This window comes from Eleutherodactylus coqui, chromosome 1 (assembly GCF_035609145.1).
Source record: "Eleutherodactylus coqui strain aEleCoq1 chromosome 1, aEleCoq1.hap1, whole genome shotgun sequence".
Taxonomy (NCBI): domain Eukaryota; kingdom Metazoa; phylum Chordata; class Amphibia; order Anura; family Eleutherodactylidae; genus Eleutherodactylus; species Eleutherodactylus coqui.
The window spans coordinates 247,884,157-247,902,702 of NC_089837.1; the positions used below are offsets into that span (position 1 = coordinate 247,884,157).

Sequence of the window (18,546 nt, forward strand, 5' to 3'; positions counted from 1 at the left end):
CGAAGATGGCTGCCGGGATCTTCACCCACGGTGGACCGCAGGTCTTCTCCCATGGTGCACCGCGGGCTCTGTGCGGTCCATTGCCGATTCCAGCCTCCTGATTGGCTGGAATCGGCACACGTGACGGGGCAGAGCTACGAGGAGCAGCTCTCCAGCACGAGCGGCCCCATTCAGAAGGGAGAAGACTGGACTGCGCAAGCGCGTCTAATCGGGCGATTAGACGCTGAAAATTAGACGGCACCATGGAGACGAGGACGCTAGCAACGGAGCAGGTAAGTGAATAACTTCTGTTTGGCTCATATTTAATGCACGATGTATATTACAAAGTGCATTAATATGGCCATACAGAAGTGTATAACCCCACTTGCTTTCGCGGGACAACCCCTTTAAGTGTAGTGTGTAGTGCACGGCTGCTGAAGGCAATGCGCGTGCACGCTGTGTAGTCACGTGGTGCCTAAGAGCCAATCAGGTGGCTCTAATCAGCAGCGCTGCTTAACCTAAGCGTAAACTGCTAATATGCACATCGCACACTTGCGGAATACAGCGCAGCGAAAACGGGCGGGAGAAGCTGTCGTCCTGTAATTGGACAGAACGCTGCCATCACTCCCGGGCACAGCAAGGCATTCTGGGAAGTAAGGGCAAGGTGGATGTGCTCCCAAGTGAGGGTAAACGTCACAGACTCCCTGCCTTCGGGCGTCTTCTCAGAAGATTGGTATAAACTTAGAAAAGTGGAGGCGAGAGCAGATACCTAGACGGCGGCTCCCACACACTCCTATAGTGTAACGCTCGGCCACACGAGCTCATTCCATCCGTGCTGTGAGAGAGTTTTGCTTTCCTTACAGAATTGTACCAGTCGGCTATCTGTAAGAGATGACGTCATGTATGTGGGCGGGCCAAGAGCGGCACCCGGAAGCTGCTGAGAGTGCCGGGGAAGAGAACTGACAGAAATTCGGGTAACCGCCGCTCGCTCGGGTGTGTCGGCCCACTGTACCCCGTGACGTTAGTGGCGGTGCAGCCGGCTGTGTACGGGGTGTCCAGTCAGCCCGGGGCCGCGCACACCTGTGATGTCACGCCGGGGAACATGTGCGGTTCCCCTGCCCCGGCCACTGCTGTTCAGCGGCACCCAGGCGGGATGCTGTGGGGGTGACACGGGTATTCCGGCTGTTACAGCAGCATGGCGGCGGTCCCTGTCAGTAGGTGTCCGTCCGCCTCCAGTATGTCGGCTGCACCCCGAGTGTAGGGGAGCACCGCTGCGCGTCTTGTTGCAGTGATGTGTGTTGGCTGTACCCCGCTGCTCTGCCCAGAAAACTGCCAGTACCTAAGGCCAGCGACACACGGGCGGGCGTGACAACGGGCCGTGACACCTGACCAGTGCCGCGCTCTGCGGGGGCGTGCGAGGGGTTGTCCCGTGAAGTAGCGATCCCCCACGTGGTTCCCACCCGCTTCAGACGGCTGCCAATGGTTTCCAATGTGTTATGGAGGAGGCGTTCTGAGGGCCCCCCAGAGATGGGGTGTGTGTACGGCCGCTTCACATCAGTGGGGTCCTGAGGGCCCCCCAGAGATGGGGCGTGTGTACGGCCGCTTCACATCAGTGGGGTCCTGAGGGCCCCCCAGAGATGGGGCGTGTGTACGGCCGCTTCACATCAGTGGGGTCCTGAGGGCCCCCCAGAGATGGGGCGTGTGTACGACCCCTTCGCATCAGTGAGGTCCTGAGGGCCCCCCAGAGATAGGGCGTGTGTACGGCCGCTTCACATCAGTGGGGTTCATATCCGTGACGGATTCGCAACACACAAACCGGGAGGACGCTGTACGATGGCGTGCGTGAGGCGCGAAATGTACCAATATGAACCCCATTCTATTGAATGCAGTGACGCACAGGAGCAGTTGTTGTTTTTTTTTTGTTTTTTTTTTTGTAATTCATTTTTCCTGCATTGCACTGTAATGCGGACACGTCGCAGCATCCTATCTCTGGGCGTGCTCTCCCATCACATCTCACATTGTTGTCAGTGGGGCCGGCGGCAGCATCGTACTGGGTGTACACGGTGCCAGGTCTCCCATTGTTCTCAGTGGGGCTGGCGGCAGCATCATGCTGAGCATACACGGTGCCAGGTCTCCCATTGTTCTTAGTGGGGCCGGCGGCAGCATCGCGCTGGGTATACACGTTGCCAGGTCTCCCATTGAAAACAATAGGAGAAACTCCACAATCCTACTTCTCCGAAGTCACGCAAGGTGGTTTTGAGATAAAAATGCCTCACATCCATGGGTACATCACAGGTTGGCGAGCGTGGTATCAGGCCGTGATTCACAGCCCAATATCGCAGTCGCCCATGTGAAGTTAACCAAAGCCTGATATGAGCGATCATCCCACTGCACACCTCTCCCCAGTACACGGACTCTGTATGTGCCGTGTCTGCTGCCCTCAGGATACCACTGCCGGCGCCGGCCTTGGGCTCCTGTACAGGAGACATCAGAGACCGATCTCCTACAGCAGTGTCCTGGTCACCCCACCAGCAGGAGCGCCGCCTACAGGCAGTGACTGCAATGGGAAGAGTTGTCATACCTGTGTTTTGGATCCACCCTGGTTTTAGCTTACAAATACTGAAACATTCCAACAAGAACAAAACACTATTAAAACATGACCTTTAGCCTGGGTTCACACAGGGCGGATTTGCTGCTGTTTTGCCGCGGCAAATCCACCCGCGGCCGCTAACTCGGGATTAGCCAGCCATGTGGACGAGATTTCTCAGAAATCTCGTCCACACGGGACGGCCAATCCGCTGCGGTAAGTCCGGCTGAAACCGCGGCTGCGGCGACCGCAGCGGCGGTTTCAAAAGATGCAGCATGTCTATTTATTGCTTACTTTCGTCGCGGCCGCGCTCTCCTCTATGGGAGCGCCGGCCGCAACGGAAAAGCGACCGGCTGGGCCGCTTCAAAGCCGGCGGTTCTCCCGGCGGAAATCTCGCGGTTTTCTGCTGCGGCCAAACCGCGAGATTTCCGACGGGAATACGCCCAGTGTGATCCCAGCCTCAGGCCTCCTGCAGACGTCCGGGTCGGATCCGGCTGCAAGAATTCTCGCAGCGGGACCCAACCCGAGCGTCTGCATAGAGCAGCCTGACACCTGCTCCCTCGGCTCCAGCTTTTTCATGTGCCGCCTACTGGGCAGCCGGCGCATGCGGAGAGCGGAGCCGGCGGCTGGTGAGTGACTTTTCTGTGTGGGGCTCTGCAAGCCCCGCACAGAAATAGAGCATGCTGCGATTTGTTTGCCGCGCGAGATTTCACGCGGCCGTCTGCATAGGATTGCGTTTGTTAACGCAATCCTATGGCAGCTTCCAGGGGCGGAAATTCTGTGGGAAATCCTGCCCGTCTGCAGGCGGCCTTAGGCCTCCTGCACGTGGCCGTGTCCGTGTCAGACTCCGCCAGCAGAATATCACAGTGGAGTCTAACATGGTGCCCTCCAAAGACCCCATACTCCTCCGGATCTGCTGCAAGAGTCCTGTTCAACGCGCATGACATGCTGGCGGTGGGCAGTGACACGTATTCTTGCAATATTTCCACTGTGCTACAGCGGAAGTATCGCCAGACAGACGGCTTCCATTGACTACAATGGAAACCTGTCGCGCGTATTTCCACGGAAGATAGAACATGCCATGATTTCTTTTATGCTGCGGAAATCCGCGGTAGATTTCTGCATGTGAACATTGGAAGGCAGAAAGCTATTAGGTTCAATAGAACCTAATAGCAGTGGAATAACGCCACGAATTTCTGCTGCGGGAAACGTGGCAGAAATCCATCCATGGGCATTAGTCCTTATTTTCTCCTTTAAAAAGTCCCACAAAGCCATAAATAATTAGGCATGTACCAATATCACCAGAAATACAAAAGCAGGGACAGTCTGTACGAAGTACCACCCGAGGTATATACATCAAATTAATCATCTGAACCATACAAAGCTCACACTAATAAGTTAACAGTTTATTAGCCAGATAACCCCCCACCAGAAAAAAATCCTCTTGAAATACAATCTGATACTCACATGTCCAAGGAGTCATCACGTATGGATTAAAATGAATACATCATCCATGACCATGATACCAGGTGCCTACTAGGGCAGGAGGCTGCACTCATCTATCATGGCAGAAGAAGCAGTGCACTTAAGGCCCATCTAGACACAATGATTATCGCTCAAAAGATGTCTTTTGAGCGATAATCGTTGTGCCATTTGCAGCGCAAGATGATCCCTCGAACGTTGAGCGATCACCTTGCGCTTTGAGCGGAGGATGCAGAAGACAAACGGGGCCGCTTGTCTTCTGCATCCAGCTGTTCCCTGCTTGAAGCGCCCGGCTGTTACATAGCCGGACGCTCCGAGTGGAGGATGTAGAAGACAAGCGGGATGTCCCCACTCATCTTCTGCATCCAGCTGTTATACAGCCGAGCGCTCTGTGTGGGGTATGGAGAAAACAGCTGGATCGCTCTGTTCTTCCCACCCAGCCTGTCATCAGGGAGCTGGATACAGCTGAAACAATAGTATCAGCTGTATCCCGCTGTCAATCCGTGATAAGACTCGTTGCTGTCTTTCAGCACTTTGAAAGACAACGATGAGCGACGGGATAACAAAAAACGCACGATGTAAGTGCAGTTACACAACGATTATCGCTCAAAAGACGGCCTCTTGAGTGAATTTTGAACGATAATCGTTGCGTCTAAATGGGCCTGTAGAGTGAATGAATCTCTCTCCCAAAAATTTGCCAATGACGCGTGCTGCGTCGCAGAGGGGAGGGGCCAAAACAGGCATGTCACAGCGGGGAGGAGCCAAAAACTGGGGCAGGGTCGAACACACCTTGATGCTCGTTCGAGTAACGAGCACCATCGAGTACGCTAATACTTGAACGAGCATCAAGCTCAGCAGAGTACGTTCGCTCAACTCTAAACCACACGACTTGTGAGGAAACATGTCAAGTCGGTGAAGGAGTGACCCATGGTAAAGAAATCCATTACACAGAGCCAAAAAGTGGACAGTAAAAGGCATAGACATCGATAAGTGGGGGCGCCCATATTAGTGCGGAGGCTCGGCTTTACCCAGTGTGTAGTAGGTTACTAGGGAGAGGATCTAGATCCCAGTATTGAACGCTTTTCAAGTAGGAACTTTCAAACGTTGATCCAGGGATTATTCTGACTGCCATTATGGAGTCGGGAAGGAATTTTTCCCCCTAAATGGGGTAAATTAGCTTATGCCTCATTGTTTTTTTTCTCTTCCTCTGGATCCACAAGGGGGGGCGGGGGAAACAGGCTGAACTAGATGGATATTGTCTTTTTTCAGCCTTGCATACTATGTTATTAAGCCATTTTTGGGCTTCTATGGACTGCACACGTTCCCATTATAGCCTATGAGACTACTTACACAAACAGTTTTTCACATGGACCCGTGGTTCATATGAAAAAATAAATCCTTGCATGCCATATTCTAGTCCCATTTTCAAAGTGCAGTGTCCAATGCGAATTGCAGCCACGTCTCTCAGGCACATCCCACATACAGCCGTGTGAGTCCAGCCTTACTGTGCCCCCCGGCTCGTTAGCCGCAATCTAACTTACTATTAATGGTTGTATCTTTCAGATCACATTTTTGTCACATAACTGGTGAAAGAACCCAGCGTGTCTATGTGCAGCCTAAACTGCTGGAAGAATGACAGATGACAAGGATGTACTTCGAGATGTTTGGTCTGGGCGAATACCAACATGCTTCACATTATATCAGGATGAACTCACTGAAAGGGAAGCGGAACCTTATTATGTAAGTCCTATGAGGGAAGGTAGGAAATGCACTTGAATCAAGCAAAACAAATGAAATCATTGATACACATATGGTAAGTTTTTTTTTTTGTCTTGCTTTAAAGCAACAGTCCAGTCCTGGACAAAGAAAGATGCACATTAGAACACACTACCGGTCAAAAGTTTTAGAACACCTCAATTTTTTCAGTTTTTATTGATGATAATGTCTCAAATGCACTTTGAAGTGAAAGCATAAAACAAATACGCCTAACAAAAATAATGGATTAACTTCGTTTCACCAAATCTAAATCTATATATTTTTTTTGTATATATTCTTTTTTTTCAATTGGTAAAAAAGGGGGAGGGGTTACAAACAAAGTAAGAAGAATCAGTGGGTAATCACATTGTAAAACAATCAATTATTAACGTAAACAAAAACAATGACATCTCTGAGAATGCAGTGTAAACAGCAGGTAAAGAAAATAATCATGTAGGGGGTAACCGCTAGTGTAGAGTAATCAGATGAGGAGGTAAGAGAGATTCAGTGATTAGGGGGCAACAGCAAGTTGTGGGGGTGGGCCATGGTCTCCGCATGTGGAGGAGAGCCAGTCGTTCCAGAGATTTGTGAACGTCTCTGAGTCTCCTACTCGCCTAGCTCTGACTCTCTCAAAGGAGCAGATAGTGTTCACCTCTTTATACCATTCCAAGAAGGAGGGGACTGTATTGTCTCTCCAGTATCTGGGAATTAGAATCTTAGCCGCATTTATGAGAAGCAGGAGAGTGGTTTTGTAATCAGTTAGAAGGCCTGGAGCATCCAAATTTAAGAGGATGATCTCAGGTGTAAAAATAAGACCTAGTAACCTCTGGATCTCTTCCCAGAAGGGTCGTAGAAGTGGGCATGAAAACCAGATGTGAGAGTACGATCTGATACCGTCTGAACATCTCCAACATAGGGGGCAATAGTCTGGATCTATTTTGTTGAGTAGAACTGGGGTTTTATACCATCTGGAGACGAAATCTAAATTTTTGACTCTTCAAAATAGTCAACTCCAGCTCATATAACGGCTTTACACAATCGAGACATTCTTTCTACAATTACATTCAGATATTATTCAGAAACGCCTTTCCAACGTTGTTGCAGTTTCCACAAATGTGCTGCTCTTATAGGTTGCTTTGCTTTCACCCTTCTGTCCAATTCATCCCAAACAAGCTCAATAGGGTTTAGGTCTGGAGACTGTGCAGGAATTCCATTCTTTGCAGCCTACCAGATTCTCTTCGTCTTAAGTAGTTCTGACATAACCTAGAAGTATGTTTCAGATCATTGTCTTGTTGTAATATGAACCCCTGACCAGCTAGGCGCACACCAGAGGGTATTGCATGGCATATCAAAATGCTGTGGCAGCCCTTTTTGTCCAGTGTGCCAGTCACCCTGTGCAAGTTGCCAACTGTGGATCCAGCAAAAGAGCCCCAGACTATCATGCTTCCTCTATGTTTTCAGTTAGAAGGAACCATCCTGTGTGATTTCCTGTCAAATTCTGATTCATCAGTCCATAAGACCACCTTCCGCTCTTTAGTAATCCACTGGAGATGCTGCTTTGACCCAGACAAGTCTTTTTTTTATTTTGCAATCTTAGCAGTGACTTCCTTACTGATTGTTGTACCTGTCAAACATGCAGATAGAAGTCTTCTCTTTACAGTTGAAATGGAAACTTACTTATTTTTTGCTGCATTAACCCTTTCCAATCCACTGTCTGACGTCTTCCAACATTGTGATTCAAGGCTGTACAGCTCTGATGTCGGAAGACGTCCAACAGGGCATTCTTACTGTATATTACCTGCCGGTCTGTTTTCGAGGGCCTCTCTGGCATGTCACATACTGTAGTACTGGCTTTAGCCAGCAGATGGCACCATTGTAAAATGGCAGAAAGAGAAAGCCCCCTAGGAAACCCTGAATCCAAAATTGGATTGCAAAGGGTTAAGCTGTACTTGAAGATTTTGTGCTGTGAGGAGGTGCTGATCACACAAACTGTTGACTCTCTAAGACTTGTCATCTGATTTTGTAGTGGCCAGTGCGCTGCGAGGTTTCCCTATCGAAAACAATGGGGAAAACTCAGTGATCCTCCTGACAGCCACAGCGCAGGACCACTACTTCTCCGAAGTGACGCGAGGCGGTTTTGAAATAAAAATGTCTCGCACATGAGGGAAAATCGAATGTTGGCGAGTGCAATATTGGCCCGTGGTTCACAGCCCGATATTGCACCTGCCAGTGTGAAGTTAGTCTAAGGGTTATAATTGTCTGTCTTTGGTTAGTTGCTTTTTTGCTTTATGATAGCAATGTTCTCTGTTCTGAAGAACCTAACTGTCCAAACCCTTTCCTAGAGGGTGTTGTAATACAGTCTGTTCCAGCACTGGTAATAAACACTCATTGTAAAAAAAAGATCCAGCACCTAGAAGTAGTTGCCACAATTGAATGAAACTTTCTCTGTGTGATTGTAACATTGATATAAGTGATTACAATATCAGAGCAAAAGGGGCATTTATTGCAGGAAACTGACCCCTTGAAGGGAGTCTCTAGTACCCTGTTGTACCACCTCTAGCTTGGATACAAGATGTGATACAGGCGGGCATGGAGGCTCTAGTACTCTGTTGTACCGCCTCTAGCTTGGATACAAAATGTGATACAGGCAGGCATGGAGGCTCTAGTATCCTGTTGTACCCCCCTCTAGCTTGGATACAAGCTAGAGGCGGTACAAGGAGGATACAAGCTTGGATTGAATCAGCTCTTTCCTCACCGCAGCCCGCTAAAAACGCTTACTGTTGCCCTCATCCACTCTCGGCTCGATTATTGCAACTCATTGCTGATCGGCCTCCCCAGCACCAGACTCTACCCTCTCCAATCCATTCTGAATGCGGCAGCCAGGCTCATCTTCCTGTCCAGCCGCTACTTGGATGCCTCTGCCCTGTGCCGGTCACTGCACTGGCAGCTCATCAAAATCAGATTACAATTTAAACTCACTACCCTCATCCACAAAGCCCTCCACAGTGCAGCGCCCCCCTATATTGCCTCCCTCATCTCAATCCATCACCTAGCCCGGGCTCTCCGCTCTGCTAACGAAACTAGACTGTGTGCCTCTCTAATTCAAACTTCTCATTCCCGCCTCCAAGACTTCTCCAGAGCAGCACCGGTCCTCTGGAACGCACTACCAAAGGCTACCCGGGCAATCCAGGCCTCGCAGAACTTCAGGTGTGCTCTAAAAACGCACCTCTTCAGGGAGGCGTACCGCATTCCCTAAATAAACCCCGCAGCCTGATAACATGCTCCCTGACTTACTGACTGCAATCCTTACCAGCCACTATCAACTGTCCATGCAGTCATTCCGTTTCTGCCGTCACACGGCCAAATGTCTGACCATTGTCTGTGCATAGAATCCCTCACTCTCCACCCCGCCATACCGTGGACATCTCCAGCCCTTTACCTTCTGTATCACCCCATTATTTGTAGTATGTAAGCTCGTTGGAGCAGGACCCTCATCCCTACTGTTTCCATCAACTGATTACTATGGAACTGTAGTTCTGTAATTTTTGTACTTTTGTTTTTCTGTATTTCCCCTGTCTATGTAAGCGCTGCGGAATATGTTGGTGCTATACAAATAAAGATTATTATTACAAGATGTGATACGGGCGGGCATGGAGGAATACAGGTGCTGTATGTTATATCGCTCCACATTGCTGTAATTGAGCCTCTAGATGGACCCATACATGTTCTATTGGTGATAAATATGGTGACTGGGCAGCCAGTGAAGTGTGACAATGTTGTGGGGACATTCCTGCGACCCCCTTGCTGTGTGCGGCTGAGCATTATCCTGCTGAGAGATGCCTCTTGGAAGCTGCCATGAGAGGAACACAGGATGTCCTGAACATATATTGCTGAGCTGTCATTGTCCCTCGTACCACTACTAGGGGGGACCGATAGTCAATGTGATTGGCCCTCCAGACAATCATACCAGCAGGGTGCCACTCCACAGCAAAGCCAGGATTGAGGCGCTCACCCCAAGGTCTTCAGACACGAACACTGCCGTCGTCAGTGCCCAAACTAAACCTGGATTTTTCACTGAAGACAAACCCAGTTCCGCTCCGTACAAGTTCAGTTTCGTTATTCATGACACCACTGTAAATGGAGGCAAAGGTGGGTGGGTGTCAAAGGCAGTACATGTAATGGGCGCTGTGAGACCAAATGTCCTACAGCCAAGTGCCTGGAAATGCTTCCAACAAACACAGGGGCCTGTAATGATGGGGCCACCTGTCTCTGGATGGTGGACAGCGAAACAGTTGGAGCTGCTCATCGAACAATCAGATGATCCTCTCTACTGGTGGCCTGTCGATGGCGCCCTGAACCCGGTTACCTTGTGTGCATGCTCTCATGTATACACTGATCCCAACACCTGCTAACAGTCAGAACAGCCCAGGTGGCGGCAATTTGTCGATATGACCATCCGGCTTCTCACATTCCAATATTGCACCTTCTCTCAGACTCTGTTAACTTGGCAAAACCTCTTGAATTGTGTCATAGGGGCGTCTAGTGGTCAACAGGATCCACACAATCGGAAAAAGAGGTCACTACACACAAGGAGCCTCTGTGAGCTTTTATATAACGTGAGGGTGGAACAACTTTTAGAACCTCAAGTGACAAGACCGCTCATCTAATCACATCACAGCTCTAATCATTTACATATCTGCCTGAGATGTAACTGCATGCCAAGTTTTGCAGCAAAGCAACAACTTCTTCTAGGTGCTTGATTTTCTTTGACAAAGGTCTTATTCACATGAGTGTATATCGGCTGCTGTTTTCACGGGTTCCAATGCATCACATCACAGAGGCGTATTTCTGCGGTCAGGCACTTTTACGCCAGGCAGGAAAGGTAGTCTTGGAACTATCTTCCTGGACGGCCTACGGCCGCTGCCAAAGACTCCTATGGGAGCCAATGACAGTGGCCGGAGAAGGGAGATGGGAGGGAGTTTAGCAGCGTCACTGCTAAACTCCCTCCCCCTCTCACTGTTTGCTATGGGAGAGGCTGGGATGGGAGCAGAGCTAAGCTCTGCCCGGCCCCTCCCATTGCTGGCTGCTTTCAAGGGGAGGGGGTGGAAGCTTAGCTCTGCCCTGTCCTGCTCCCTGCTGCCCCCTTCCATTGCAAACAGCTGGAGGGGAGGGGGAGACAGCTTAGCTGAGCCCGTGTAGCACATGGGAGCGTATATGGGCTGGCTGTGAAAACGCTGTGCGATTTGGGCTTATTTACATGAGCATAAAGAGTGTAGAATCAGAGGGTTTGATAGTAATTACAAACGTTGAGACTCTATAATTTGCTTTCTGTGCTGCACAGCAGCTGTCCCTGATGTGTTCCCTGAAAAAAAGCCCTTTGGTTAAAATCATAAATTCACACTATTATTGTGTTTCAGCTTAAAATTTCATAATGTTTTTATGTTTTAAACTTTTAAATCATTCCATGTTATTTGTTGGATTTGAACTGTGTTCATGTCAAAAAAAGTTGGAAAGATTGAGGTGTTTGACTGGTAGTGTACATCATTAGTCTAAGACGGTGCACACTGCTTTGACTGCCCAGTGCTGCTCACATGAGTAGTAAAGTTCTAATCTGTGTCTTTTGATGAATCAGAAATGTAATGGAAATATTTGGAAGCACATGCAAGATCATTTTAGTATTACCTCTATTTTTTCTTTAGTCCAAAAGATAAGTTTCACCACTGTGTAAAGTTTCTTCAGTAAAACTTCATGCTTTATTTAAACCGAATTAAAACTACATGTTGTATTCAATATATTAGGAGGGGTGTCATGTCTTAAGGAGAGCACTAGAGATGAGCGAGCACGCTCGCATAAGCCACTTACTCGAGCAAGCTTCGATCTTCTCGAGTAACTGCATTCTTGTCCGAGCGTGCTCGGGGGTGGGGTGGGGGGGCGGCGGGGGGCAGCGAGATCTCTCCCCTCCCCCCCCATGCATGCTCGGACAAGAATGCAGTTACTCGAGAAGAGCGAGCACGCTCGAGTAACTGGCTTATCCGAGCATGCTTGCTCATCTCTAGAAAGCACCCAAAAGGTATGTGGAGACACCTAGTTGGAAGGGGCATAGTCTCTCTCCAAGGAGTACACCCAAAAGTGGTGTGGGGACGCAAAGAAGGTGAGTGAGGAGACTTATAAGGCCATGCAAGCTCCTCTGGGTAATTAATGCAAATAAGGAAGATGGAACAATACCTCTGCTGCGCCAATTATTAGATGATAGCATTCCTTCAAATCGATGTGACCTTTTAACAAGTCTTAATGATTGGTTTCCTATTCCCAATCATTGTTAAGACTTGTTAAAAAGTCACATTGATTTGAAGGAATACTACCATCCAATAGGTGGCGCAGCAGAGGTATTGTTCCATCTTCCTTATTTGCATACAACATATTAAACCACTAATATTGGGTTTTTTAATTGGGATGTATACACCATGTAGTTTTAATGTGGTTATTGAAGAAATTTTTCAAGGTGATGGAAGGTATCTTTTGGACTGTCTCAGTATTATTGTATCTTGACACCACCAGGAATTCCTGGTAGAGACAAGATTGACAGGAGGGTGACGCCCCCTGTACCTGATTGGCTGCACAGGGTCTTGGTCTGCAGGTCCCGCAAGGCCATAAACGATTTATACTAAAGGCATAGAATGGCCGCTGGCGCTGCAGCTGCGCACCCCTAGGACCAAGTGCCTTACCTGGCGACCGACAATGCGGAACCCCCCCCCCCTCACTGTCCAGAAGTCACAGTGGTTTTCCGCGAGTGCCCCTCACCGACCATTGATGCGGCCGGCGGAACTGAGATGACAGGCGCCGGCTGCGACGGAGGCATGATGCGGCAGGGATGGATAGTTCAGCGGGCAGCCACTAATGCTGGCTGGGACGGAGAAGCGAGCGGGCGGCCAGGTATCAAGCATGGCACTAATGGCCGCCGGGACGGAACAAACAGCCTACAGCGTCTGCATACATTTGTCCTAGCGCTGTAGGCTTACGCTGAGGGTTACTATAATTCGTAGGCTTACATTATGACATGTAAATGCTGTGATGTTACAGCGGTAACATCGCAGCATTTACAGGTAATAATGTAAGCCTACGAAGTATAGTAACCCTCAGCGTAAGCCTGCAGTGCTGGGACAAATCAATGCACACTGTACTGGTAGGACCTTTGTGGCTTGACCATATCGGGAGCTAGAGGTGGGACTGGGGCGTTCCTCCTGTCAAACCCCTAGCTTCCGGTGGCATTAAGATACAATAATACCGACTCTCTACCTGGGGACTGGCCTGGCGTTTCCTTTACTGCCCCTGGTTTTATTCCTGTGAGCCAATTCTGTACACGTATGGAGCTGTTTAGCTGATCCCGCTTTTTGCTCTATGCCCTTTCCTTGTGAATTAAGAGCTGGCCTAACATTGCTGGATGGCATTTAAAATAATAGCCAATTAACATGTTCCTTAGGATAGGTCATCGATGGTTGATCACTGGGAATCAGCTGATCGCCTGGCCCAATGTCAGAACAGCAGGGCTGGACATCGTCATTGGGGTTGGAATAGGAAGTATGATAGGTGGCTTTGTTTGTATTGATTTCAGCACCCTGATGATGATGTCCAGCCCTGCACTGCCAGTTGGCCGGGCAATCAGCTGATCGCCAGGGATCCTGAGTGATGAATCAACTATTGATAACCTGCCCTGAGGATAGGTCATCAATAGTATTTACCTGGAAAACCCCTTTAATCTGTGTGTACAAGAAAACCATCTGCTTCTGAGAACACTGCAAGTAGCTGAGCTGTGAGCCTACCTTGTTCTTGCTCAATATGTTACATCTGCGTGTCTCCAGAAGCAGAGTGGTGTCACCGGTATGTACTAACACTGGGATGAATTGTAGACATGACAGCATGTGCAGCAGAGTCCCCTAAAGGAGCGTTGGATGCAGATGTGAATATAAGTTTACCCTTAAGGCTTTTACCCACTAGCGTCTTATTTTAACGCTGCCATATCGCTGCGATTTTTTTCAATGGAACTTTCTAATGTTAAAGTTGCATTACACAAAAATCACAAGTTTGTGCTGCTGTGATCTTAACATCAGAAAGTCCCATTGATATTTGCATTAAAAAAACGTAGCAATATAGCAGTGTTAAAAGAACACAAGTGGGTAAAAGCCCTGACAGGACGTATTTCCCGGTAACATCATATAATCCAGGTGACATTCCTGTCTTTGCAGCTGCTTCTGCCTCGTGTGAGCTACCTGACCCTGGTGACTGATAAGGTGAAAAAACATTTTCAGAAGGTTATGAGGACAGAAGACATAAGTGAGATTTGGTTTGAATTTGAAGGCATTCCTCTGAAATGGTGAGTTGTCTGAAGGCCTGGCTTTCATGCCAGTTCAACTGGAAATCTAAGGCTATGTGCACATATAGTGGAGTGTCCGCAGCGGAAAATCCACATGTCATTTGTGGATTTTAACAAGGATTTCGGTGCAGATTTTACCCTCTTCAGGTTGAAAATAAGCACTGAATGTCAATTCCACTATAGATTTTGTACAGATTTTGTTCTGTAGCTCATGGATGGGATTTCATCCCCGGGGCTTGTACTGGAAGTGCTGCAGATTTTCCATGTAGAAAAGCTGCAGCATTTCTGCCTCGTGTGAATACACCCTGCCACGCTGTTGTTTTGGTGTGATGTTTGCTTGATCTTCACTACACATTCTCTTTAGAATTAAATTAAGAAATGGGGTTCTATAGTCAAACAATGTAAGGGGACCTCCTCACCCATGCAGTGTAATTGGTGCTGTGTGACACGCTGCTCCTTCTTCAGTTTACTGCTCAGTGCCTGTGGCTCAAAGCTTTACAGCCTGTAAAGGGATGCGTGTGATCGGTGCTGTATTCATTTTGGTTACCTTTTGACTCCCAATAGTGGCTGTTAGGTTAGTGTTGTACCCCTTATTCCATTGCAGGGTGAGTCACATTAATGTCACTAATAATTAGAGGATTCATTACATGTTGACAAGTTTTTTTTCTATGGATTTAGGCAAAACTGACAATGTGTAAAATAAACGTTGATGATGTAATGCCCTCCAAGCTGTGGCTCAGCAGCTTCAGCAAAACTGCAACTCGGCTTGGAATTGACATTGTAAAACCTGTGGAGAGCTACAGGTTGTAGCCCACCTGCATGATGTGTATGGGGGAAAATGATGCAGGATCAATATAGGAATTTGCACCATGCCTGATATGAAATATTTGGCTTCACTTCACTATTGTAATAAACAAAAATCTAGTAAGGGCTCAGTTACACGGGCGTATGAGGCTGCATATTAAGCCTACATTTGTCACGCACACAGTCCTAAAAGCTCATCGATATGCATTGGGGCATTCAGACATAGGTTTTTCACACGCATATTATGCACATGAAAAGAAAAGGCAGCACGCCCTATTTTGGTACATATTACACACATATTGTAGGCTGTGGAGTTTTAAAAATGCAGTAAATATGCATGCAACATACATATTAATCTGTGTGCTGCGTATTATGTGCGTGATTAATATGCGTAATACACAGCCCCTCATACCCGTGTGAGTAAGCACTAACATGCATATTTTTTCTTTGCATAATACGCAGTACTAAAAGCCCATTCATTTACATTGGGCCATTCAGACCTGCGTTTTTTCATGTGCATAAAAAAACAAAGCCCATGATGTCCTGTTTTGGTACATAATACGCCCATTACAGACTGTGGGTGTTCAAAATAGGCATGCCACATGTGTATGTGCTGCGCACTGCGTATTACACACGTGATACCACAGTAGTCACACGCCTGTTTGAGTAAGCCCTAAGGGCTCATGTCCACGGCCATATGTGTAAAATGTTGTACCGCAGCATTTTATACAGTCTGCAGCCATATGCTCTGCTGACAGGCCACATATAGCACTGTGCATGCCCGCGAATCACACGCAAATGAACATGCGCATGGTCTTTTTCATCTTTATTTTTTTAATTCCCCGCTGCGTTCAGAGAGGGGATGTGCATAGAAACGCTTCCTGTACGCAATGTATTGCGTATGGACAGCATATCATAGGCTGCCCATACAAGTATTTCTCTTGTGTATCGTTATGCAGTGGTCACACGCCGCTGTGCATGTATCACTGAAAGTCCATTTACTGCGTATTGTGGCCAGGCATCACACGCCTAATACGCAGTGATAACACGGTCGTAGACATGAAGCCTTGGACAGTACTATATGCAGAAGCTGGTGAACCCCTTGTACAGCACTGTCAGTACTCTGTGACTAAGCGTACCAACGATCTCCTCTGATACTTCCCCAATTATTAAGCCTGCCATAAAAGGGCATTTTACTAAGCTTTGCCCAGAGGTCTGCTTAATATTGACTATTGCCTTTATTTATATCGTGTGCTTGACATCATTCTGGGTTTTCAGTCTAGATATGACTTGCATTTTGGTATCACACTGTGAAAGTTCATTTACTTTAGAACATTGCTTAACTCTTGCAATTTTAGGTTTTAGTCAGAAAGTCTGATCAGGAGTTTCAGAAATTCTTTTTCCTGCTTTCACTATCCCGTGTCTGTTTGTACACTCTGATTTAACTTGTTGAACATTGTCACCCCAGTAGAACTTATGATGTATTTTGTACACTTGTCATAAGTAGGAGATAGAGATTCATACAAATTAGAGGTATTCGCATCATGTAATATTGTGGCATATCCCTTGCATTAGAGGTCAGCGGTGTGACCTCTGAGAACAAAGTGAACCTCTACATGGGTTGTACAGGGAAATACTGCAATGATGGATCCCAACCAAAGTAAAGACCTATTGTATTGCTCCAGCATCACTTGCGTAGTCCTTATTGTTTTTCGCAGCATGAACTATTAGTTATTGCTGTAAAAATCCAGAATAAACGTTGTTTTGTTCCATGACATGAAGAAGGGATTTGTTCACAAAATATGTTTTCTGTAGGAAGAAAAATGGCAATTTTTTTGCAAGTTTAGAATTTGTTGTGATGACTGCACTGCCGCATCAGGGGCCCGTACACACTACACCGATCACCGCTGATTCCCCTAATTACACATCCCCGGTGTGTACAGGCAGCCTCAGCGATACCTTACTGCACCGAAAGACGCAGATGAATCTGTTGCTGTAGATTTCTGCTCTGCAGCTCGCAGGATATGCATACAGATTTTGGTGGAGAATTTCCAGTGTTTTTATGTGCATCCTGCAGAACTATTCCACGTGTGTGAATGATTCACTTGAGTGGAAGTATTCTGCGACCCGCACTAAAAGACTCAGAACATTCCGTACCACAATCTGCTTGTGGGCATTGGAGCAGAATTCTGCAGATTAAGCTGCATCTTGCGGAATAGGTTTCCTTTCGATAACGTCTTGTTTCTGACATTTTTTGAGTGAAAAAAATCCACTAATCAGCCCAGCAGTTAACACTGTCAAAGAAGCCAACTCCTATGCCCAGCAGGCCGCTCACCTTGTCAGAACAATGGGGCCATGGGGGCTATCTGTGGTGAGAAAGGGGGGCATGGAGCGCGATATATGGTGAGAGTAGGGCCATAGGAAGCAGTTTGCGAGAGGGCGGGCCCTGGGAAACAGTATGCAAAAGGGGGCCATGGGGAACAGTATGTGAGCGAAGGGGGGTTATCGGGAGCGGTCTGTGAGCAAAGGGGGGCCATGGGGAACAGTATGTGAGCAAAGCGGGGCCATGGGGAGCGGTCTGTGAGTGAAGGGAAGCCATGGGGAGCGGTCTGTGAGTGAAGGGGAGCCATGGGGAGTGGTCTGTGAGCGAAGGGGAGCCATGGGGAGTGGTCTGTGAGCGAAGGGGAGCCATGGGGAGTGGTCTGTGAGCGAAGGGGGGCCATGGGGAGTGGTCTGTGAGCGAAGGGGGGCCATGGGGAGCGGTCTGTGAGCGAAGGGGGGCCATGGGGAGCGGTCTGTGAGCGAAGGGGGGCCATGGGGAGCGGTCTGTGAGATGGAAATCTATACCTAGATAATGTTTTTTGGTTGGACACATACAGTATATGTCATACTGCTCTTTCCTTTTCTTTCATGAAGCAGTATGTAAACATATAGGTTTAGACAGTAGAAGTCAGTGGCAATAGGATCCAGCTCAGTAGGCAATATACTGGTTAATTAAAAAAAAAAGAATACTACATTAACATATCAAAATTGTGGTGTAAACCCAGATAAACATATAAAGTAAGTGTAGAACGCTTTTCACCACACATGCATGGGCACAATGCTGCTGTACTAATAATCTCCACAAGATGGCGCATGTGCTTTTTCATTTTGCTTCACCTGCACTATAACGGATGCACTTATTTACGATAGTTTGTAATATGATAACTATGTCAAGCAAGACCACGGTGGGCCTTAATTAACAATTTTTATTGTGTGTGCCAATAATATTAAACATGCAAAATAACCCTGCGTACCTCCATAAACTGTACTGCAGATGACTGCAGGGGCTCGCAGGCGGTCATGCGCAGTACAGTTTCTTTTGGTTTGTATTTCCTGCGCTGTCACACAATGATGACGCAGGTACCAGCAGCACATACACAATGTTAATTGCGTATAGGCTGCAGGTCGCACACCTCCATTGACGACATCTAGGTCGTTCACGTAGACTCCGCGGAAATGTAGAGCATGCTGCAATGTTTCTTCTGCTAATGGAATACGCAATTCGTACCTGTGAGTGTGAAGGAAA

At 47.7% G+C, this 18,546-nt stretch overlaps 1 protein-coding gene across 2 annotated transcripts in view; it reads left to right on the forward strand.

The window, feature by feature from the left end:
- The first annotated feature begins 542 nt into the window (after positions 1–542).
- Positions 543–18,546, forward strand: part of ATG5 (autophagy related 5) — a 143,016-nt gene continuing 125,012 nt past the window's right edge. The window contains exons 1-3 of one of the 2 annotated variants that reach the window (XM_066607920.1): positions 543–665; positions 5,612–5,788; positions 14,047–14,174. In XM_066607920.1, coding sequence (XP_066464017.1) covers positions 5,681–5,788; positions 14,047–14,174 — 236 coding nt within the window. In that variant the 5' untranslated portion in view covers positions 543–665; positions 5,612–5,680. Of the gene's footprint in view, positions 666–870; positions 954–5,611; positions 5,789–14,046; positions 14,175–18,546 lie in introns of those variants that run through there. The other variant, XM_066607910.1, reaches the window with a different exon arrangement.